This window comes from Papaver somniferum, unplaced genomic scaffold, assembly GCF_003573695.1.
Source record: "Papaver somniferum cultivar HN1 unplaced genomic scaffold, ASM357369v1 unplaced-scaffold_80, whole genome shotgun sequence".
NCBI lineage: Eukaryota > Viridiplantae > Streptophyta > Magnoliopsida > Ranunculales > Papaveraceae > Papaver > Papaver somniferum.
The window spans coordinates 3314843-3340933 of NW_020650971.1; the positions used below are offsets into that span (position 1 = coordinate 3314843).

General features: G+C 37.1%; 1 protein-coding gene across 2 annotated transcripts; it reads left to right on the plus strand.

Annotated features, from left to right (window-relative positions):
• Positions 1–13457: 13457 nt before the first annotated feature.
• Positions 13458–17903, plus strand: LOC113344958. 2 transcript variants are annotated; one of them, XM_026588829.1, is made up of 3 exons: positions 13458–13588; positions 14165–14235; positions 14347–17903. In XM_026588829.1, the coding sequence occupies exon 3, from the start codon at positions 14456–14458 to the stop codon at positions 16769–16771; it is 2316 nt and encodes a 771-aa protein (XP_026444614.1). In that variant the 5' UTR covers positions 13458–13588; positions 14165–14235; positions 14347–14455; the 3' UTR covers positions 16772–17903. The 2 variants fall into 2 exon arrangements, with proteins under 2 accessions (XP_026444614.1, XP_026444615.1); XM_026588830.1 differs by having other exon boundaries at positions 13489–13588; positions 14177–14235.
• Positions 17904–26091: the final 8188 nt, after the last annotated feature.

Consider the following 26091-nt stretch of genomic DNA (forward strand, 5'->3'; position numbering starts at 1 on the left):
GGAATCCACCAAATAACCGAAATTATACAACTCCCCCTTGGATGAACACCATGTTGAATAAGTTGCCTCACTAAAACCTTTCCAGTAAAACCCAATGGGAAAAAAATATGGACGAAGGAAAAAGAGCAAAAAAATTTAAACGTTAGAGATGTTGCCTCGTCAAAACCTTGTCAGGAAAACCACATGGAATAAAAACTGAAACGAAGGGAAAGGAGTACAACTTTTGATGTATTTATCGATGCTAACCCAACTATATGAGTTTTTCAAAAAATAAGCATCAACATAATAACTCTAGTCTATCTTAAAGACGAGTTTATGCTAACATAATTCTAACTACATATTTAAGGAATGAAAAAAAATAGAATTTATGCTGATAAAGCGTGGATTTTTGTGTTTATAAAGATTTCTCAAGAGACCTATAAAGCTGATATCATCAAATAATTAATCCGGATTTTTGGTTTTGTACTAAATTGTTAAACACATAAAAGATTATTAAACCTTATGTAAGCAAATAAGGTGGATTCCTAAGTATAATATGTTCTCCGACCACATATGTGTGCGAATGCAATACGAGTCCTTCAAAGACTACCACGACTTAGTATATTGTCTCATTAGTTACATCAATTGTAACTTAAGCATTTTGATATATTTGTACAAGTTAGTCTTACTTTAAGAAATAATGAAGTGCACTTAATTTTAAACTAGTAAACCTTGCGTCGCTCTGTCGGATGCGTCAGATCCTGACTCCTAAAATTCAAAGATGTAGGCATCACTATTTCGTCAATTTTTTTTTTGCGTCACCTAAATTAGTATGTAATTGTTGTTTAAATGGTTCAACGGAAAATTGAAACTAAGATTAGGAACCGAATACCTAGATATGTTGTCAATAAAATTCTGAGCTGAAGAAACTCATGCTTATTAGTGAGTGCTACAAAGTGATTCAAGGGAAATATGGTGTAGCACAGATAAGATAGAAAGCAAACTAGTTGCTGAAAGTAACAAGATAGGTTTAAGTTTCGTCAGAAACTTAATAAAGTTTGATTCAAGGATCAAGAATTTAGGGTTTGATAATAAACTTGATAATTGATTAATAATATTGATAATAAGATGTCTCTAAACAAGAAGGCTTGGATTTTATATAGGGTAGCATGATCGACTAAAACTAAAATAAAAGGAATTCTACCAAAACTAGGAAAGTAAAGAACTTGGAAAACAAATAAGTAAAAACAGACGCAAAGGATCAACAGCTATTGTCGATACAAACGAAAGGGATAAACAACTATAGTTGACACATGAGTAAAGGATAAACAGTCAGTGTTGATATTGACAAAGATGTACCACATCAGTCCCCCTTTCTTGAAAGAAACTCGCCCTCGAGTTAATGAGTAGAAAGAACTTCGTTCTCTCCATGAAACTAACAAATTTCTTGCAGATTGAAGATGTTAGACATGTTCTAATTTGATGGTAGATCAATAACATAAGCATTCTCACTGATTTTCTTCAAAATCTTGAATGTTCCATATTTCTTCATCTTGGTCTTGTTGTAAGTACCTGTAGGAAACCTTTCTTTTCTGAGATGAATCATAACCAGTTCTCCTTCATCAAAACTCTTAAATCTTCTATGCTGATTTGCATCCTTTTTGTATTTGTTATTGGATTCCTCAAGCTTGGACTTAACTTATTGATGCATAAGTGAAGCTTTCTCAGCAAAGTTATCTGCCTTAATATTTGATTTACGCAGCTTGGGAAGAACCACCAAATCTAAAATATGATTAGGGACTTTATAATAAACAATATGAAAAGGTTTCTTACCTATTGATCAATTTACTGAAGTATTATAAGCAAATTCCATGTTTGAAAGGAGATTGTCCCACTGCTTCTCTTTTCCTTCAATAACATAAGCTCTAACCAGATTTCCTAAAGATCGATTGACCACTTCAGTTTGTCCATCTATTTGAGGGTGAGCAGTGGTACTATACTGAAGTTTAGTTCCCAAACGCATCCATAAAGACTTCCAAAAGTAGCTCAAAAATTTAGTGTCTCGATCAGAAGTAATTGTTTTGGGAATTCCATGCAAACGTACAACTTCTTTGAAAAATAAATAAGCAACATTGGATGCATCTGTTATTTTCTTGCATGCTATAAATTGAGCAATCTTTGAGTAACGATCAACCACAACCATAATAGAATCATTCCCCTTCACAGTTCGTGGTAAACCAAGCACGAAATCCATGTTAATATCCACCCAATGAGCTTCAGGAATTGGAAGAGGAGTATACAAGCCAGTGTTTTGAATATTACCTTTAAACTGTTGACAAACCATGCATTTTTTTTACGTACTTTTGAACATCTCTTTTAATAGAAGGCCAAAAATAACGTTCCTCAACCAAAGCTATAGTTTTATCACGTCCAAAATGTCCCCAAGGCCACTGCCATGTAATTATTGGATGAGATGAAGACGTAGAGAACATTGTGGTATGCATAAACGATTTCCTTTAAAAAGAAATCCTTCTTGAATGAGAAAATCATCAACACTTCATGTTGAAGAACCACACTTGTCCCAGAGTTTCTTAAATTCTTTCTCTTCACTATATAAATCCTTTAAGAAATCAAAAGCTAAACTCTCATTTTTAAGAGTAACCAAAAGATGAGCTCTCCTACTCAAAGCATCAGCAACTTGATTAAGTTTTCCACTTTGATGTTTAATGGAAAAAGTATATTGGTTGATAGTAGATAACCACCTATCATGCATCCTATTGATCTTTGCTGAAGTTTTCAAAAACTTGAGAGCTTGATTATCAGTGTTGACAACAAACTCACTGTGAATAAGATAAGGATGCCAATTCTTAAGAGCTTGAACAAGAGAAATTAATTCCAACTCATAAGTAGACCACTTCTTCCTTGTATCTGAATTCTTTTCACTATAATATGCAATTGGATGTTCTTCTTGAGATAACATAGCACCAATGCCAACAACAGAAGCATCACAATGAATCTCAAAAGGCAAATCAAAGTTGGGCATGGAAAGAACTGGTGCACTGCACAATTTTTCCTTAAGAATATTAAAGCTCTTATCTGCTTCTTCAGTCCATTCAAAAGTATCACACTTCAAACAATCTGTCAAACTAGATGCAATTGTACTAAAGTTTCTCACAAATCTTCTATATAATGAAGCTAACCCATGCAAACTTCTTACTTCACGTATAGATGTTGGAGTAGGCCATTCCAGAATTTCTTTAACCTTAGAATCATCAACAGAAATCCCAGTATCTGACACGACATATCCTAAGAAGGTGACTTTATTTGTAAAGAAAGTGCACTTCTTGAGATTCACATACAAAACATTGTCCTGCAGTGCCTTAAAAACTTGAGATATATGTGAAATATGTTCTTCTTTATTGTTGAAAAAAATTAGTATGTCATCAAAATATACTATGACAAACTTTCCAAGAAAAGGTTGTAAAACTTGATTCATGAGACGCATAAAAGTATTAGGAGAATTAGATAAACCAAAAGGCATTACCAACCATTCATATAAGCCTTCTTTTGTCTTGAATGTTTTCTTCCACTCATCACCTTCACGGATTCGTATTTGATGATACCCACTACGCAAATCAAGCTTTGTAAACACTTTAGCACCAAAAAGCATATCAATCATGTCATCAATTCTTGGTACGAGAAACCTATATGGTATAGTAACTATGTTTACAGCTCTACTATCTATACACATACGATATCCACCATCCTTCTTGTCTACTAAAAAGGATGGACTAGCACAAGGACTTTTGCTCAGTCTTATCAAACCTTTTTGTAACAAATCATCAACCTGACCTTGTAATATATCATGCTCTTTAGGACTTAACCTATAATGAGATTGATTAGGAATAGAAGTTCCAGGTATAAAGTCTATCTGATGTTGTAGATCTCTTAATGGAGGAAAAACATTTGGTAACTCAGCAGGAAATAAGTCACTAAAAGAAGACAGTAAAGGTTGTACCTTGTATGGAATCTCCACCATAGGTTTAGTAACTTCATGAGAACTCAAAGAATGAGTATTCAAAGAATGAACAATTGTAGCCACCAATGCAGTCATCTTCTTGTCTGCTGGTTCCTTGATTGAAGAAGAAGATTGTAAAGGCCACAAAACTTTGGTGAAACCTTCATGAACAAAAGTAAAAGTATTCTCATAGCAGTTATGAACAACACGAATATCATACTGCCATGGTCTTCCCAATAATAAACTTGCTGCAGCCATGTTAATAACATCACATAAAGCATAGTCTGAATATCCAGGGAAAGAAAACTTTACTAAGCATTGATGAGTAATTTGCTGAGTAGAAGAACTATTTATCCAGCCAACAGAATACGGTTTTGGGTGAAGAGTAACATGTAAACCAAGCTTTTCAACCAGTTTAGCAGAAACATAGTTTTTTGTACTTCCACTATCAATGATCATGCTGCAAATCTTCTCTTTAATGAAACAATGAGATCTGAAAATACTATGTCTTTGAGTAGGACATGGTTCAGTGATTAAAACTGGTCGAATCATTCCAAGAAAATCTGCATCGTAAGTCTCATGTTCTTGAAGATAAAATAACTCATCATCTCATATAGCTTCTTCTTCCAAAGTGTCTTCTGGAGTTTCATTAATGTAAGAATGAAACTTGCGACAATCACTAGAAGTATGGCCAGTTTGGTTGCACTTATTACATCTATCACCTCGAAATTTTGAATAAGGATTAGATGTTTTAAGTAAAGGAGGAAATTTTTGTTGATATTAATTACCTCTAGTATTGCGAGGAACATCTCGTTTTGGAGTAGCTTGAGGTGCCTTAGCAGATGGTATATGCATCATAGGATCAGTTTCTGAAGGAATAGATGTTTGTTGTTGCTGATAAGGTTGGCTTATGCTTCTGTCATGTGGATCAACAAGGGAAGTTGATCCTTTTGAATATGGATCAACAACGACTGTTGAAACCTTTGAATATGGATCAAAAACTACTGTTGATCCCCTTTCACCCTGGTAACCATAAGAAGAGTTATATGGTCTGGCAGCTTTATAATAATGTTGGTAACGAGCTTGACGTGGATTTGCTTGTCTAGATGTACTGAGGACACGCCTTTCAATTTTAATAGCTTGTTGGATAGCTTCAACCATAGTAAACAAAGAAACTGTCATCTCCTATTGAATTAAATTGTTCAAACCATCTATAAAACGTGCAACTAATTGCTCCTCTGTTTCATTCAATTGGTTACGAGCAACTAAAGCATAAAACTCAACTACATATTCTTCAACAAGTCTTGCTCCTTGTCGACAGTTTTGAAGTTTAAGAAATAGTTGTTGTTTATAATCTTTTGGTAAAAACTTTTCTCTTAATAAACCTCTCATTCGATCCCAGGTGCATATAGCAGGTTTGTGATACTTAACTCGATCTTCACAGAGTGTTTCCCACCAAGCTGCAGCTCCACCTTTTAGTTTATATGCTACCAACTTAACTTTAGAAGAATCTGGGACATCCATAAATTTGAAAAAGGACTCCACTTCATAAAACCAGTCTAGCAATTCTTCGATGTATAATCCTCCGTGAAAACTAGGAATATCAGCTTTAAGTTTATATTCCGGTATGCTTCTATAAGGACTCATACTAGACTTTAACCTTGTATCGTCTATCCAATTTTGTTTTTCAATCTCTTCAGCTTTATCATCTTCATCATAGTTGAGAGGTACAGCAACAGATTTCTTGTCAAGAAAACCTTCCAAAGGCTCCTTGTGAGAAAAATGATGTGAGATGTTGTCAGGAATAAAAGTATTCTGGAAAAAGGTTTTTGGTTTTTCTTTTTTTGTTTCATCATCTTCACCAGTTTTCTTTTCTCCTTCCTTTTTATCATCCTCTGTATTGACATCCTGATCGTCGACTAAATTCGGCATCACCAAGTCACCAAAACCAGCATGTTTCCATAATTTGTCTAAACAATCTCCATGCATATCAAATCTAGAGTTCAGAGAATTTTTAGCTGACTTTAGCTTGGTATCAAGCTTGGTTTCCAAAGAACTGAAGGAGGTTTCAAATTTTTTCCCGAGCTTGGTTTCAAGTGTTGTGCTGAGCTTGGTTTCAAGTGTTGTAAAAATGGCATCAATTTCAGTTTATGTTAACTTATCTCCCATTGAAACGAAAGGTAGGGTTTTGAATTTGCGAAAGCTGTGAAAAGGATGTGTTTCTAGATAAAAATCTAAAAACTCTGCATCTGATACCAACTGGTGTAGCATAGATAAGATAGAAAGCAAACTAGTTGCTGAAAGTAACAAGATAGGTTTAAGTTTCGTCAGAAACTTAATAAATTTTGATTCAAGGATCAAGACTTAATAAACTTGATAATTGATTAATAATATTGATAATAAGATGTCTCTAAACAAGAAGGATTGGGCTTTATATAGGCTAGCATGACCGACTAAAAATAAAATAACAGGAATTCTACCTAAACTAGGAAAGTAAAGAACTTGGAAAACAAGTAAGTAAAAACCGACGAAAGGGAATCAACAACTATTGTTGATACAAACGAAAGGGATAAACAACTATAGTTGACACAGAAGTAAAGGATGAACAGTCAGTATTGATACTGACGAAGATGTAGCACATCAAAATATGATATGCTAAAAAGTGACCTAGTGAAGGAGAAGTACCACTGCAATTGGCAAAAGTGATTATGATATTTATATATATGTACAAAAGATGCAGACAGAGGCAGAACCTGAGAAGCCGCAAACTTGTACAGAACGTCTGCTGCACTTATGTATTCAGGTCCACAATACCAGCCAACTATGCTTGTTGCATTAATATAATTAAAATATAGAGATAATATGAACGGCTCACGACATGTAGGTACTATAAAATCTAGTTGAGACGTAAAATTGTTCAGTATTTAAATTATCTTTGCTATAACGAACACGATTTTCCTTATCCCTGCCAAATGCAAATAAAGCGGCAGCAATTTTTAGGAGTTTTTTTTGGAGCATTTTCTGCATAAAACAAATAATTCATGTCCTCCGGTCTTTACCAACAATTATGATCATATGGAGATGTCGAGTCATTCTTACCGACGCCTATCTTTGGTACATTAGCAAGACTAAAAGACTTATTGAGAACCAATATGCAATGCAACCAAATAATTATAACAGATATATAGTGCACCATGTCGTTTAGATAGTGAAACATCTTGTGTAAACCTATATATTTATCTTTTTTGGTTATTGTATCCTTAGGAATTCTCCAAGACATGAGCACTAAGAATACAAACATCATCTGGTAGTATTCCAAGCTCCTAGTTATTGGGAAGGCTCTGGGTGTTGAGAACCCATAAATACAACACCATTATTCCGCACAAAACCGTCAATCTTAGAAAAGTTTTAATTCCCAATCACAATAACAAAATCCAACCCAAACAAGAATCGATAAAGAAAAACCTAGAAAACATAAGTTTATGTAAAACCTAACTAAATAACATAAACCAAAAATAGTATCGTGCCTATTTAGGTATTACTTTTGTGGATGATACTAAACAGTGTACAAGAAAAATCCTTACCTAATACCTGAAGATACCAACTCTCCCTATCTTTTCTTTCCCTGTGTTTCCTGGTGGATTGAACGGCTATGTTTGGTGGACTAAACCGTTTTTTTTTTACAAGGGTGAAATACGAACTTGGTCAGGTTTTGAAAGAAAAAAAAGGAGACTACAACCAAGTTTAGTCAATCCGTGGATCCGCCCTTGATAACTTTGAACATATGATCGGAAACAAAAACTCTTTTTTTTTTATATATATTTCGACCAATTGGAACGTTCATCACCCTAATTTCTCGTCAGACTCTTACATTAGCTACTTTAAATATTATTTACCAAGTCAACTTCAATATCTAATAAATTGGAAACAAAGGTGTTTTTCACCGTCAGCCAAAAGCAAGCCCATTCAACTTTAGTCTACTTCCAATCAAGATCACTAACAACCTAATATAAATAAAGTTGTTTTTGAACATTATAGCACCAAACCACAGGTTCTGTGGTGTTGTAATTGGTTATCACATCAGTCTAATCTAATTAGGGGTGAGCATTTTATCCGTAATCCGCAGATTTAACCGGGACCAACCGTACTTTTGCGGATGAATGCCCGGACCGTTCGCTAATGGGTTGGATGAGGATAAGATTTTTGAAATCCAACGGATATGGATTGGGCTCGGATACAACCTTGAATATCCGTTGGACATCCATATCCGTTAGATTAAGGGCATTTATTAGTTTCTAGAAAATATATATAATTTTGGAATTTTTAAGGTGTTTGCTTGGAGTGTTGTCCATGGCACTTCTATATTTCTTTACATATATAAAATGTGTAGGTTCTATAAGAAGTCATCTATATTGGTTTTATTTTTCATTATAAGTCTTAACTAACACACATCCATTGGATTATGCGTACCCAATCCGTTCATTCGTGCATCCATTGGATGAAAATCCGTTGGATGTTGGATTGGATGCGGATGCCAAATATGAAATCCGTAGTGAAGATGATTGGATGTGGATGATGTAAAACACGATCCATACCGGCCCATGCTCACCCCTAAATCTAACACACCGAAGGTCTCCATCTCTAGTTCAAAGCCTTAGATTTGAGTTCTTTTTGAAGGCTGGTTTTAGGCATACTGAATAAAGATAAAAAAAGGATGTCAAATAACAAAATCAGAAACCCCCTTAACCAAAAAAATTTATAATGGGAAATCTTCCCTTTATGTATTAATGTTAGTAATTTGGATTAGTGATTAAAACTTTTGTTTAGTGATTAAGATAATTTTTCAGAATTATAAAGTTTTGGGTAGATGAAAAAAATTGGGGAAAAAATCAAGTTTTTATTGAGAATGAGAGAAGGAAAAGGAGAAAGTGAGAAAAAAATTCTTGATTCAATGGAGGATGAGGAGGGTCATTCTTCATCTAAAAAACCTAGGAAAATACATATCAACTACAACAATGATCCAGAATTGGCTGATTTCTTAGATTATGAGAATGGTTTTACACAAACTCAAACTCAAGATGATGATTTTTATGAGCCAAATCCAGATGATGAATACATAGATGAGGAACCCAATGCTTCTAACACACAGGTACACTTCTATCTTATGTTTAATCTCACTTTTGTAGCTTGAGATCATCAAAAAATTGTATTTTTCATCATGGTTCGGTGAACCAGGACTATGTTCGGCTTAAAAATATAAGTCGAACCCACTAAATTGATGAATAGTTAGGCTAGCTGAATTTGGTAACGTAATATCTTATGAGCCGAACCTGTTTGAAATATTTGGTTCGGCTTGTTACCTAAGTAGTATACATGCCAAGCATACCATTAATAATTTTTTGATTCATAATTTGTTTAATGATTCGGCCCATATTGTGATCATCGTAGTAGCCGAACCTTATAAATGCACTAGGTTCGGCACATATTATGATTATCGTACAAGCCGAACCTAATCATTAATTTTTCTTTGTAGTATCTAATCTTGTGATATTTTTTGTAAATTGTGCTTGATGGGCCTGTATCGGTGTTTTCGAAATATTCCGAAGTTTTTCTTAGTAATTATTTGTGTTTGAATGATTGAATTTAATAAATAAGATATCAAAATATACATTTGTGGCTTAAGATTTTCCACGGAAACATTTGGATTTACGGAATCAATAAGTAGTATCTTTATTTTTGAAACTAGATGTGTAGTTTCTGGTGAAGTTAGAGAGACACAAAGAGAGATCCTCTATTCAAAATAGGACGTGTGTAGTTTCAGCAATTAAGCATTATGGTGTAGGGAAAAAAGCCACTCATGATATGCAAGTCCAAGTGCTCATGTTGACTCTATTAAGACGTTTTGGTGTTCCATCTTCCACGTACAAACATCATAACCATCTCAAATTAATTAATTGAATCAAGGTGCAACATATAAAAATAGTTCGGCTGTCCCGAAATACACATGTCAATAGTACACAAACCAAATATAAAAATGTTCGGTTGTCCCGAAATACAAAACATGTGCCGAACTAAGGTAACTTTCATTGTGTTGATGAAACAGAGAGTAGTTCGGATGATAGGTGAAAAATTAATATAAGCCTAACTTCGTAACTTCAAATACACAAGTAATGTTCGGCTGAAATTTCATACAATCGAATAAGCCGAACTGTTCATAAACACTTTCAGGGTGAAAAATAATGAACAGTTCGGCTGATAATGGAGACAAATTATCAGCCGAACATTTGATGCACGGCATACTACAATTCCAGAAGATTCCGCTTAGAGGTTTGGCTTCCATGGTTTCCTAGTTTCAGTCTTTCTTATTTTTAGGATTCTTTTAGATTTCCTTTTAGTTTTCTGTTTCCTAGTTTAGTTATTCTTCAAGCCTATATAAAGGCTAGATTAAGTCTTGTAAGAGCTATCTATTACTCAATCAAATTATTAAACACAAAACTTATCTTTCTTTTCTTGCTTGAATTCTCTTCTCTTCTTGCTTATAGCAATCTAGTATTGCTTTCTTTTACCTTGTTCCACATTAGTTGGTATCAACCGCTTAGTTTTAGGTTTTCATCCTATAACTTGATCCTTTACATCGCTTCTGCAACACCTTTCAATCCTTTTTTTTTAGTTCCTTTTCGTATACAAAAAAAAAAAAAAAAATATGACTGCTCAACCAGTTACTCTAGCAGCAGTCGAAGCTCTCATCAAATCTCATACCGAGATTTTGGCAAAAAACATTACTGAAGCTCTTGAGAAGTCCATGGAGGACAAATTAGGGTTAAGAGATACCAAGCTTGACACCATGCAGAATCAACTTTTGAAGGTTGCAAAACATATAAATCTAGATTTGGATATGCCTGAGCTTGTAGACTTAGAAGGAAAAACTAAAAAAGATATACTTCAGTTTTTACAGAATGATGAAGTACCTAAAGATGTATTGCGTACTTTAAACATTAAGAAACCGTATGAAGGGTTCATAGGTCATTCAAAGAAGAAGCTAGTTTCTCCTACACTCGACAGTGATGATGAAGATGAACGTGAGAACGATCTAGAGAAGAATTGGATTGAAGAACGACGTTTAAAAACTGGTCACAACCCTTACAGTTCTTTACCCGAATATAAGCTAAAAGCTGATATTCCCAACTTCTCTGGAAATTTTCGTGTTGAAGAACTAACTGATTGGTTCTTTGAGGTAGAAGCTTTTTTTGAATTTATGGAAGTCCCTGAAGATTCTAAGGTCAAACTTGTGACTTACAAGCTCAAAGGAGGAGCTGCAGCCTGGTGGGATAAGATCTGTGATGATCGTAGAAACGCTAACAAACCGAAAATACGTACTTGGACACGTATGAAAACTTTGATCAGGGATAAGTTCTTACCTAGAGACTTTATGCAGCAACTTTTCATCAAATTGCAGAACATTCAGCAGGGGGCACACACTGTTGAAGAATATGTGTCAGAATTTTATAATTTGGTGGCACGAAATCAACTCAAAGAATCTGAAGAACAGTTAGTTGCAAGATTCATTGAGGGGCTGAATAGATTAATACAAAATGGTATGACTCATTCAGTTTTTACTATGGTCGAAGCGGTGCAGCAAGCTATTAAGATAGAAAATCGCCTTCTTCGTTCTTTTAGGACTTATCCGTCCAGGCAAGGGCGTTATCAAAATAATTCCAGGGGTACCAATTCATCTCAAAACTTTTCTCCATTATTTCCACATTAACATCAATCTGTGATCATTAAAAACCAACTTTGTTCCGGATTAAACCTATTTAATCAATCATAAATAATAAAATAAGAGATGAATTTGTGATAAATACCTTTTAATTCCATTTTATGAGCTGTTTTTTCAATCAGTTGAATTTTTGGTTCAGTTTCAGATTCTGCACATTCAACTTGTATTTGTTCTTCGATTGATGGATTCGAAAAGGATTCAGAACGCCTACTTCCAACTTTTTGCATTATGCAAACCATTATATATTGAATTTAATCCATGATCAATTTTTACCGATCGATGATTAATTATAGCGATGGAAAAAAACATTGTCGACGGTTCACAAGGATTGAGCAAAAGGAAGAAGGAAGAAGAAGAGATGTATATGATAGGAAACTGATTTTAGTTTTAGTTTTTTTTAAGGGTAAGGATATATTTGTAATTTAAATTGTTTGAGGGTATATAAGTAATTGCACTACCATTAGTTACCTCTTATAAAGTCATCCTAGATGGGAAAATAATTTTGTATGCCCAGAAATTTTTGTGTATGCTTAAAAACAACCTTCTTCTTTTTAATTGAACGATTTTTTGGGCACTAGCCCATTTTGGTGGGGGACTACTAGTTTTTTTGGGGATGGATATTTGAAGTAAAATTGAGTCACCCCTTATCTTAGTTTTTTGTTAATACCAAACTTGCCCTTGGTAATAAAATTATTAGTGAATTAATTATTGATTAGTGAGATTAAATTAATAATTTGATTTTTTTTCAAAAGAAGAATTATTGAGAGAGAGAAGAAGAAGATAAATATGATAATGAAGATGAGGGTTTTGGAAGAAAAAAAGTTAGATCTTTTTCTTTAAGAGCCACAACAAGAGTATGATGTTCTGCGTACTCACGGATACTTCAAATTTAGTTAATGGTGCTTGAATTGGCCAAAACATTCCTAAAATGAACAATTTACAAATTGATTTCGGTTTGGTTAACAAAGTTCGGTTACGACATTTGAAGAACAGGTAGTCGAACTCATCTGCAAGTGTAGTTCGGCTAATGTTTCTAAAAACACAGGTAGCCGAACTCAGTTTTAAAGTTTTTTCTTTCAGAGAAAAGTTCTGTTAGGAGAAAAAAACTCCATTAAAGTTGAGTCCGGCTAGTTCGACAGAGTTTTTCACATAATTTCTAGCCGAACTTCTCTCTGCAACTTCCATTTTCAACTCATTTTGATGATTGCTTTTCATTTTTTCAACCAAAAACATGACAAGTAATGGGTTTGCTATAATTTTGATTTTAATTTTGTTTTGTTAATGATTTAAATTAAGCTATATATAGAGGTGGCGGTGGTGGTGGTTTGAGGTGGTAATGTGCGACGGTGGTGATGGGAGGAGATGATTATATATATATAGGTGGTGGTGGTGGTGGGAGGTGGTGGTTATATATATAGGTTAAGGATAGATTAGTCATTTCCACACTTTAAGGACACCCCTTATAACGGTAGACATTTTATCACTTAGTAGTCCCCACCAAAATGGGCTAGTGCCCACGAAATCGTTCTTTTAATTAGTATCAAATCCATTTGTTTCAAGCAGATACTTGGCCCAGTTTATAGCATCTTTTCAAAGCCTTCAAAGCCCAACACCCTAAACCTGGGCGAAGCCTTATAAATAATTTCTTTCTAATTTATTTTCTCTTTTTAAAAGGCGTATTCTACGAAGTTCTTTCATTTTCTTCTTCTTGACTTTTCAAATTCGAGGAGCTGCTGTTGTTGGTGGTGGTGGTGGAATTTTTTCTTCCTCCTCCAAAATCCTCTCACTGTTTCTTCGATCTTCCTCTACAACTTGTAAGTTCCTTCCTACTTGATTTCATCCTAGGGATTCTTTATATTCTTTATTACTTATTTCGTAGTTAATTAGGGTATTCAGTTCTTTCGCTGAATATAATCCTCATATTGTTGAAATGAAGTTTTGGGGGTTTTTCTTATTTATTTTTATTTATTTTTTCTCTTAGGGTTTTGTACTTGTTATTTATATGTTGATAGGTTATGGGGATTTTGGCGATGAAGACTCAATTTCACTGTTATACATGTTAGGGTTTATGGATTTGTATTGTTTTAAGAATGTAATCCACTTTTCCATGTTTGGATGATATACTAAACCTATTTTTGACAGTGAACTGAAAGAAATTTCAAAGTTCATAAGCTTCGAATGCGATATTAAATCTTTGTTTGAAAATGAACTTAAAAAACTTGAGAGTTTATAGATGTTGCTATAGGTGCATGTTCTGCGGCATTTACTTTCATTTGATTTTGAATTCATTTGGTCCCGCTGTATTTGTTGCATCCACTGTTTGTCTGCTTTCTCTTCTTTCCTTGTATCCCTAATCACTTTGTCATTTGTCAATATGGATTTTGTGCAAGTGTGCTGTTCAGAGGACAAGATTTGCCCAATTTTGCTCGCCAATTTTGTTAAGGCTGCTGCCGGTAAAGATGTAAGGAATTAGAGACTTATCATTCTTTTGACTTGACATGTTTTCTGCTGATGCTTTTTTATTGTGTTCAAAGTATAGTAACGCAATTACATCATCTTGGTTCATAAATAGGATTTTGTAAGGAGGACAGCAATCTATACATAATCTGTCGTATTGTGTGTTCCTGCGAGTCTGCGATTTGAAGTCTTGGCTAATTGAGAAAGCTATTTGGAGGACAGAAATGGTTGTTGATCTTTATCAATGGAACGCTGCTGTAAGAGCCAAGGAATTGGCTGAGAAGAAAATGAACAGCAAGGATTATGTGGGAGCTCGAACAATGCTCGTTGAAGCGCAAAAGCTATACCCAGATGTAGAAAATGTTACTCAAATGCTAACTGTATGCCAAGTACACTGTTCTGCTGAACGCAAAAAAGAACTTGGTTCAGACCTAGACTGGTATGCCATCCTTCAGATTGAGCAAACTGCTGACGAAGTATCCATTAAGAAGAAGTTCAGAAATCTAGCCCTCCAACTTCATCCTGATAAGAACAAGTTTCCTGGTGCAGAAGCTGCCTTTAAATTCATCAAGGATGCAGAGAGGATTCTTTGTGACAAGTCAAAACGGTCACAATTTGATATGAAGCGTGACGTTATGCAACATAGGCAGTCTCAGAATCAGCCAAGTATGAATGACCATCCGAGCCAACATTCTGTGAGTACCGATTTTTCATCACTATTCAAGAGGATGGAGACTCACCTGCAAAAACAGCAGCAGGCTAATGGTCAACAGACATTCTGGACTCAATGCCCTTCTTGTAGGATAAGGTACCAGTATTACACAGACGCTATGAACAGAGTTCTTCGCTGTCAACACTGTAGTAAAACTTTTATTGCTTTGAATAACCAAGGGATGCCTTATGGAGTTAACAGTAGGCCAGTGCCCCCAAAGGCAGATGCCCCGACTCAGGCTGATCAGAAGATACAGGGAAATCGTGGCAATGTGACACCAGTATCTCAGGCACCCACGGTGTCAGGAAGGGCGCCTAAACCCAAAGCAGAAGAAGATGTGAATGTCCATGTGGAAGTGGAAGTGAAAGAAAAAAGTGTACCCGCTGAACCTACACCTCCGGGTACCAAGAACAGGAAAAGAGGACGAAACTCTGTCACGGAAAAGGAAACAGAAAGTCTTGAAACTGAAAGCAGCTGCGACATGGAAGAAGATTGTGACCACGAAGCTGGACAGAATTCTGGACTCAACAGTGGTCGTGATACTCGCAGATCATCTTGGCGAAAACATGATGTTAGTTACAAAGAGAACTTGGGTGATGAAGACGATACTGCTAGCAGATCAAGACGAAAGACTACTAAAATCAGTAAGCCAGTGGATAAGGTGAAGAAAGATAAAAGAAAAGTCCTTGAAGAAAGTACACCAGATGGAATTGCGGAGAACTGCAAGAATAATGGAGAAGAAGTAGCTGAAGATGATGGGAACTCTGAAGGACCTGAACCGGTGGTTGCTGAAGTTGTTTATCCAGATTTTTATAGCTTTGACAGGGATAGAACTGAAGAATGCTTTGCACTTGATCAGATATGGGCCATTTTTGACAGTTTAGATGGTATGCCCAGATTCTATGCTAGGATCAATAAAGTGTACTCGCCTTTCAAGGTGGAGCTCACATGGTTGGAGTTTGTTGCTGATGACCCGGATCAGACTGCTTGGAAGACAGACGGGTTACCGTTTGCTTGTGGGAAATTCAAACTCGAGAAGACTGATACAGTTAAAGAGATAGGTACATTCTCCCATAAGATGGTCTGTGAAAAAGGTGTTCAGGATACTTACAAGATCTATCCACGAAAATGGGAAACTTGGGCCCTTTACAAGAACTGGAACATTAAATGGAGCTCTGACAGGGACTACCACAGAGAGTATGAGTATGAATTTGTTGTGGTCCTGTCAGATTACGTCAACAAATCAGGCATTTTGGTATCCCAATTGGTTAAGTTAAAAGGTTTTGTATGCTCGTTTAAGGCAACCGAAACCAATGGCATGTATACGTTTCAGATACCATCTAATGAAATGTTGAAATTCTCTCACAGGGTTCCTTCGGTTAGAACAAATGGTTATTTTGAACTTGATCCTGCTTCCCTTTCCAGTAACCTTGAAGAAGTATCTGATTTCATTGATGGGGAAGCTGAAATTCTTGGTGGTAGAAAGCATCGCTCCTTAAAATCTATATTAAAGAAGAAGCCTCATGAAGAAAATGTCGAGGAATCCAAAAATTTGAGTACTTCAGATGGTGTGACAGCAAAAGATGAAATTCTTGGTGGTAAAAAGCAGCGTTCCTTAAAATCTATATTTGAGGAGAAGCCTCATGCGCCGAAGAATGTAAATGAAGAAAATGTCGAGGAATCCAAGAATTTGAGTACTTCAGATGGTGTGACAGCAAAAGATGAAATTCTTGGTGGTACAAAGCAGCGTTCCTTAAAATCTATATTTGAGGAGAAGCCTCATGCGCCGAAGAATGTAAAGAAAATGTCGGGAAATCTAAGACTTTAAGTACTCCAGAGGGTGTAACAGCAAAGGCAGAGAGAGTTTCTGAGCAAATTGCTTCTTCACCTTCTTCATTTATAGACCCTTATCAACTACCAAAGTCGGTTTTTCATTCCTTTGAAGATGACAAAAGTGAAGTTAAATTCCAAGCTGGCCAGGTGTGGGCTTTGTATTGTGAGTTGGATGGTTTGCCGAAGTACTATGGTCTGATCAAAAAGGTTGAATCAATCCCGAAGTTTAAAGTGAACATACAATGGCTTGAAGCTTGCACCCCACCAAAGGGTATGCTCAAGTGGCTTGAGAATAATATGCCTTTATGCTGTGGAGTTTTTTCTAGTGGTGACGAAACGGAGTTCGATGATACTGCTTTTTTCTCACATCTTTTAAAAGCAGAAGTTGTGAAGGGAAACTAAGTTGTGAAGGAAAACACGTATGAGGTCTATCCAAAGAAAGGGGAGGTGTGGGCGATTTATAGGAATTTTAGTTCAGAATGGTCTTCTTCTGACCTCCAAACATGTGAGTATGACATAGGCAAAGTTGTAAATGTAGACGGTACAATCAAGGTGTTGGTTTTGGAGAAGGTTTCTGATTACAAGACAATTTTCAAGGTTCAGAGAAGAGCAGGCCATGATTCCGTATTTGAAATACCACACGATGAATTGCTTAGATTCTCTCATCAAATTCCTGCAATCCAGTTAACTGAGGAAAAAGTAAGAACCTTATTGACTGGTGAAAAACTAGGAACCATGCGTGGATGTTGGAAGTTGGATTCAAAAGCAATGCCGGTTTGTTTATTTAATCGTAAATGAAGAGTCAACACTGTCGGATACATGGTGAAGGTTCTTTAGGCTGCTTGTAAATTTTGAGGTACAGGGTCTGTGTTCTTTTTGATCTGCTGTTAAGAATTACTAGTTGATGTGTGTTGCCGTATGCGGTTAAGCAATTTTTTTTGTTTTCACACGCGGTATGGGGAGAACCATCTTCCGTCAGAATGAGGTATTGGCCTGCATCTTCATTTGTTTCACTGCATGTCTTACTGAAATATTATTAGCTTAGTGATATGTAATCATTCTACTGGTACTAGCATATGTAAATGATACTATATTCATACTTTCTTACTTTAGATTTTGCGTCATCAGATCTATTTCTGCTGGGATCTCTATGATCACTTTAGTTTCAGTTGTACATGCAAAAACTCGGAAAATTTTATTTGAAACTTTAAAAGTTTGTTTGAAGTTTGAATTTATCTGTACATGTGAACAATCTGATGCTCTTTTGAGCAATATTCCCAGTTTGGCTTATATTAGAACAATGTGCGAGTACATGGATAGGGTTCCTATTTCGACCAAAGATATGAGGGGGCATTTCAAAAGTTCACATATCCCTATTGTGGTCTGACATCTGCCCTGGCTTGATAAGGTCATGGCATGTACCGATTTTCTGAAATTTGAGCATTATGTCCTCTACTCTAGCATTAGTATTAAGTCGTTGACCCTAGCACTGCATTCTGCACATATGCCCTCTCCTCTGTTACCGGTGTTAATGTCGTGCAATGTGTACAGATGCACTTCAACTTTACTCTGATATAACGTGCAAGTGTGCGTATATATATGCACTCTATTCTGCTTTAACTTTCAAGTGTTTGGTATGAAGGAGTCACACCACAAACCTTGTAAGTAACAAGTTTGAAAAAGAAAGGGCTGGAATTTTCTCTGAGAACATAAAGCAATAATCAGGGAAACAGGGGAATTGTTCTAGGAGAAAATTTACCCGAAACAATCTTGAAGAGAACTGTGTCGAGAACAAAGGGAAGTAAGCGAAGTTATTCGCGTGAGGAAATGGAAGCTCTGAGGTTGGGGAATGCTTATCAACCGCGTCAGACATATGGGAAGAGATATACACTGGGTTGGGTCCTATTGTGGCCAATGAACGTAGTATTTTTTGGCAGAAGCTGAACAAAAAGGCAATGGCTGAATCCTAACCTACGACAGCAAAAACATTAGCAATACAGTCAGCAACTCCTCTAGCACCACCAGCATCGTCAAGCTGGAACAAAGAAAGGAAATGCCCCAATCCTGGGTACGTCTTACTTTTTCAGTTTTGGTTCAGGTCACTCTTTGTATCTATGTTTCTTCGCCATTGCCTTGAGGTTAGTAATATTGACTTTTATTCCTAAAGTATCTTTCAAGTCGTGTTATACAACATAGCTGCGAAGCTGTATATACTGTACATATTGTATAATACTCTACTCATGTGACATGATCATAAAAGTATGATCATAGTATTAGGGAATTGGACTACGAAGTATAACGCTTATCTTTTGAACTTCGTAGATATGACATCATCAGAATCTTGTATATATTGTTATGATTATGTGGATGGGTTATTGATGTAGTGCAAGATATGGCAGAATCCTACTTGGAAGGAAGGGATCGACGAAAGAATATCCGTTAAATATTTTCCTATTTGTTATTTTTGTTAGGAAATAAGAGATATCTTGCTAGTATTGGCATGATATTATATTTAGTAGGATTTCCTCTTTATTAGCATTAATCATAAAAGATATTGGCATATCCCATAAGGCCTATATATGGCCACGTTTGTAAGGAAGATCGGCAGATTTTTGAGAAAAGAAAACTCTTCCTTTGAGAAGTTTATTCATTGTGTGATTTCTAGTACTAACATTCTACACCATTTGGTATTCAGAAACTGGGTATCGATCCTTCCAACATGGTTCGTGGTAGAGGTCAGGGTGGTCCTCGCGAGGCTTTAGTTGAGGAGGTAATGGAGAGAACGAGATACGATGAACTATCACGCACGGTTGAGCAGCTCGCCGGTCAGGTAGCAACCCTGTTACAACGACATGAGCGCCGTCATCCTCCTATTGATGAGTCCAATTCATCTGATGCCGATGACGATAATGATACTGATAACCCTTTTGCTGGGCGTGAGCGTGAATCTAGGAGTTGGGAATCATCATTCCGCATCGAAATTCCTGAGTTTCATGGTAGCGGGTTGACACCAGAGGATTGTATCGACTGGTTTTCTACTGTGGAGGAAGTTCTGGAATTTAAGAGGGTTCCTGATGATCGAGTGGTTCCGCTTGTGGCTACACGCTTTCGGGGTAGGGCTGCTGTTTGGTGGCGTCAACTGAAAGCTTCCCGGATTCAAAAAGGTAACACTCCTATTTCTTCCTGGGCAAGGCTTGAAAAGTGTATGCGTTCAGCCTTTTTGCCATTTAACTATACCAGAGAACTGTATATTCGTTTACAAAACCTTCGTCAGGGTTTTCGTTCCATTGATGAATATACAAAAGAGTTCTATGATTTGGTCACTCGGTCAGGTATTACAGACACCGATGATCAGCTTGTCTCCCGCTATATAGGTGGTCTACGTGAGACTTTCCAAGACACACTAAATATGTTTGATTATTTTTCTGTGTCTGAGGTTCACCAACGAGCTCTGCGTTTGGAAAAACAATTATCCCGTAAGTCAATTAGAGCAGCTGTTGGCCGTCCTACTATTACTCCTTCACAGATTGCTTCCGCTCAACAGAATGTTAGTACGTCTCAAAGGCCTGGTCCTAAATGCTACCGTTGTGGTGATCCTGGTCACTTGGCAAACGATTGTCGTAAGGCTGGTCGACCCGGCAAAGCTTTACTTGTAGAGCCGACTGCTGCTGATGATATATTTGCTGATGCGGAGGAGACATCAACTGAGTTCGATGAAGTATTTCTGCCGGGAGACCAAGGTGACTGCTTGCTGATTTCTCGACCATCGTTCCTGACGCCGAAGGTTGACACTGACGAGTCATGGCTCAGAAAGAACATCTTCCAGACAACGTGCACCATAGAAGGAAAAGTCTGTCGAATGATCATTGACTCAGGCAGCTGTGAGAACGTGGTGTCTGAAGAGGCTGTGAGAAAACTCAAGTTATCGACAGAGAAACATCCTAGTCCGTACTCTCTTCACTGGCTGAGTAAAGGTTCGGAGGTAACTATTTCCAAACGTTGTCTTGTGAAGTTTTCCATTGGTTCTGTATACGAGGATGCTTTGTGGTGTGATGTCGTGGTTATGGATGCTTGTCATCTGCTATTGGGACGACCTTGGCAATACGACAGGGAGGTAATTCACAATGGTAAACTAAACACATATTCATTCTTGTTCAAATCGACTCGCGTCACGTTAGTACCTGCCAAGGAAACTGTGCACAAACCACTCTCTAATCTGGCTTCCAATTTTCTGTCTTGGCGTACGTTTGAGACCGAGATGATGGATGAGGGTATTGTGTTCATCCTTTGTGGCCTTTCTCTTGCATCTGCGTCGACTGTGGCGGTTCCGTCATGTATCCAGGGAGTATTATCGGACTTTGCAGACATTTTTCCCGTTGACCTTCCGGATGGGTTGCCTCCATCTCGAGCTATTCAGCACCGGATAGACTTAGTACCAGGATCGGTTCTCCCTAATCGAGCTCATTACCGTATGAGCCCAAGAGAACACGAGGAACTCCAACGTCAGGTAGGGGAGTTGTTAGCCAAGGGTCTCATCAGGGAGAGTCTTAGTCCTTGTGCAGTTCCGGCGTTACTCATTCCTAAGAAGGACGGTTCATGGCGCATGTGTGTGGACAGTCGTGCTATTAATAAGATTACGGTGAAGTATCGTTTTCCCATCCCTCGTCTGGATGATATCCTGGACCAGCTTCATGGTGCTACGATTTTTAGCAAATTGGATTTGCGTAGTGGCTACCATCAGATTCGTATACGGCCTGGAGATGAGTGGAAGACCGCTTTTAAAACTAGGGAAGGACTTTATGAATGGTTGGTGATGCCGTTTGGTCTCTCCAATGCTCCGAGTACGTTTATGCGTGTCATGAATGAAGTATTAAAACCATTCTTGGTCTTACGCCAGCAAAATTTCTTTGCCGCTACAAAGAAGTGTGTCTTCGGTACAGATCGCATTTTGTTTCTTGGATACATCATATCCAAGGATGGTATTTCCGTGGATGAATCGAAGGTTGATGCTGTGCGTACTTGGCCTTGTCCGCAAACAATCCATGAGGCCAGGAGTTTTCATGGGTTCGCATCCTTTTATAGAAGGTTTATTCCCCACTTTAGCACTATTGCAGCAGCAATCACCGATTGCATGAAGAATGGCAAGTTTTCTTGGACAGATGCAGCTACAGCAAGCTTCCTCTTACTGAAGGAGAAGCTTTGTTCTGCCCCTATACTGTCGTTACCAAATTTTTCTTTACCATTTGAGGTTCATACAGACGCCTCTAAGGTTGGTATAGGTGCAGTCCTCAGCCAATCCAGCAAACCGATCGCATTTTTTAGTGAGAAATTAAATGGCGCTAAGCGTAATTACAGCACGTATGAACTAGAGTTTTATGCCATCATCCAAACCCTTAAGCACTGGCGTCATTATTTGATTCATTCTGAATTTGTGTTGTTTACTGACCATGATGCTCTCAAGCACATCGGCAATCAAGACAAGATGAATGCACGACAAGTTAAATGGGCTAATTATCTACAAGATTTCACATTTGTCCTCAAACACAAGGCTGGAACTCAGAACCGTGTGGCTGATGGTCTCAGTCGTCGACGAAGTCTGCTAACGTCACTACGGACGGAGGTCTTGGGTTTGGAATCGTTTGCTGATTTATACAAGACTGACCCCTATTTTGGTTCAATTCTGGACGCTGTGCATGCTGGCAACAGTACCCAGTTCTCGCTGTTGGATGGTTTTCTCTTCAAGGGAACTCGACTTTGCATTCCTGACTGTAGCTGGCGTTTACGTATCATTCAAGAACTGCATCACGAGGGTCACTTTGGTCGTGACAAGACCTTCCAGTTGGTTTCAACATCATACTTTTGGCCGCGCTTGTTTAAAGAGGTACAACGTTTCGTTTCTCGTTGTCATATCTGTCAGGTATCTAAAGGTTCTACGACAAATGCTGGTCTTTATATGCCATTACCAATTCCGTCTAAGCCTTGGACTGATATTAGTATGGACTTTGTTGTGGGTTTGCCTCGCACTCAACATGGGATGGATTCTATTTTTGTCGTCGTTGACAGATTTTCCAAAATGGCGCACTTTATAGCTTGCAAAAAAACTACGGATGCAGTTCATGTGGCATTTTTGTTTTTTCAACACGTGTATCGTCTTCATGGTCTCCCAGAGTCCATTGTATCGGACCGTGATTCTAAATTTCTTAGTCATTTCTGGAGGTCTCTTTGGAAATTATTGCGTACGGAGTTGAAATTCAGCAGTGCTTATCACCCTCAAACGGATGGGCAGACAGAGGTTGTTAACCGATCTCTTGGGAACATACTTCGCAGCCTGGTGGGTTCTCACACTAAACAATGGGACAAGCATTTGTTTCAAGCAGAATTTGCCTTCAACAGAGCCATTCATAAGAGCACCGGGTTTAGCCCTTTCCAAGTGGTCTGTGGATTTAATCCGCGTTCACCCCTTGATCTTGCGCCTGTGCCAGATTTGCAACGAGTACATGCCACTGCTGATGAGTTGGTGCATCACTTACAGCAGATACATGACGAAGCTGCTCAAAACTTGGTGGCGTCCTCTACGAAGTACAAAACGGCTGCCGATAAGCATCGTCGTCACGTTGAATTTGAGGTAGGTGATTTCGTTTGGGCTGTACTTATTAAGGAACGTTTCTCTACGGGCACATACAACAAATTGGGTCCTCGCAAGATTGGTCCGTTTGAAATTATTGAGAAGATCAATCCTAATGCTTACCGTTTGCGACTTCCCAGTCATATTCATACTGCTGATGTGTTCAATGTCCGTCATCTCATTCCTTACCACGGCGACTTGTCTGATGATGATTTTTCTACCCTGCCTAATTCGGGGGCGAATTTCCTCTTTCCCGGGGAGAATGATGTAGTGCAAGATATGGCAGAATCCTACTTGGAAGGAAGGGATCGACGAAAGAATATCCGTTAAATATTTTCCTATTTGTTATTTTTGTTAGGAAATAAGAGATATCTTGCTAGTATTGGCATGATATTATATTTAGTAGGATTTCCTCTTTATTAGCATTAATCATAAAAGATATTGGCATATCCCATAAGGCCTATATATGGCCACGTTTGTAAGGAAGATCGGCAGATTTTTGAGAAAAGAAAACTCTTCCTTTGAGAAGTTTATTCATTGTGTGATTTCTAGTACTAACATTCTACACCAGTTATGGTGAAAGGGAAATGTTTTACTTAAAGGAAGTACATTCATAAAATTGTTTCGTGAATCGAAAGGGAAATCATTAGGCTATTTGGCCCGGCTATTCATTGCAAATCTTTGGATGATCAATATGTGTGAGATGGTAGAACCGATCTTAACTTATGTTACGTATCTTGGTATAACTAATCAAAATGTCTGACTTATGATTTAGTATGACTGGTTTTTATTAATTGGTGTAATCGATCCTAAGTAATCACCATGTGATGGTATGATCGATCCTTGTAATTGGTGTGTCCGATCCTAGTAATTGGTGTGACCGATCATGAGTATGTGTAATCGATCCTTGTAACTGGTGTAACCGGTTCTGGTAAATGGTGTAACCGGTTCTGGTAACTGGTGTGACCGGTCACAAGAAATATCATATGTAGATGGAACTGATCCTTGTAAATGGTGTAACCGATCCTAGTGTCTGATGTGACCGACCACAAGTGTTTCCATATTTAGGTATAACTGATCCTAGTGATTGGAAGAACCGATTGAACCGATGTATGTGATTTGGTATTTGATCAATCACTTATTAGTCTTCGAAAACAGGTGAACTAATTCTAAATTTGTTTGGAAGTGTGGTATAACCGATTCCAAGAATGGAAATCCATGTAAATATGAAATAAGGATTTGCAGTGAAAAGAAGTTAAAATACTTTGAGCATGACAGTAACTCTTATCATTTATTTTTTAAAGATATTATTTAATATACTCATGGTTATCACGTGCCGAAATAAATTAAGAATCTTTGAATTAAGGATTTTGGTTTTATATGCTTTAATTACCAGCAATTAATGCATATCTCTAGAGAATAAAAATTAGTAATGTGCATTAACTAATTGGATATTTTCTATTGAGAGATTTCGAAAAATATTGGACAAGCATTTATTGGAATTAAGGGAAACCGAATTTGTCATTCATTGCATATCTTGAGAATATCTTCGGTTTTGGAAATTCCTTGGTGTCCAAACATCCTTGGTCTATAAATACCTAAGTTTTCATTTCTATCAAACTATCGTGAGAGCCAGAAAAACTTCATTTCTTGTTGTTTCTAGTGGAGCCTTCTATTCAGTGAGGAAAGTATCCTAATTAGGTGAAATATCTTACGGCCCCTCGTTTAAAGACTTTTGTAGGATCAAGAAGCTCTACGAGTATCATTGGTGGGAAACTAGATAATTGCAGTGTTATTAGTTTTCGATTGATTTGGTTGACTAACAGTTGTTGAAACTTTGATTGCACCCTAGTTGTTTATTCTTGAGAATCTTCTTCTGATATAAGATTCACTCAAACTAGATCGAAGTGTCGACTGGATCTTTAGAACTGTTGTTAGATCTAAAGATATCTTGTGATAATCCATTATTAACAGACTTTTTTTTGTGCGTGATTGAAAACAAGAGATTCAAGTGGAGTTGTGCATGTTATTGAAGATTAAAAAAGATTTGAAGACGAAAAAGATTTCTTATTGGTTTCCGTATCTTGTGAATTGTATGCACAAACCTTGATAGGCTGGGATCCAACTAGAATCGGATTTATTCGATTGATTAGTTGCGTGAGATCGACATTCTCAATATTTTAATATTTATTTTGATTGAGTGTGAATCTATACTTGACTTTTTCGGTAATTAAAGTTAGACTGATATAACAAGACAAGGGAGTTTATTAGATTAAACAGAAGAGCCTTTGTAGCAAAGATTGATTAGAGTGGTTACCAAACAAATTCTTCCTTTGTTGTTTGGAATACGATCCAAAGGAAATGCCATTCACTTGCGTGACTCCATAAATCGAAGGCGCAGGGATACTGAGGGAACTAAGTAGCTTGGGATAGTCTGCTTGGTATCAACTATACGAAGTTGGTTTAGATTTTGTATAGCGGCTTAATTCTGAGAGTATTCACAACTGAATTAGGTCCTGGGTTTTTTCTGCATTTGCGGTTTCCTCGTTAACAAAATCTTGTTGTGTCTTTTACTTTGATTTCCACATTATAATTGTTTATTATAATAAAGTAAAATACACATATACGTTAACTCCACATTCCTTGATATTGATCCTATAGAGTTTGGTTAATACTGAACCTATTATCAA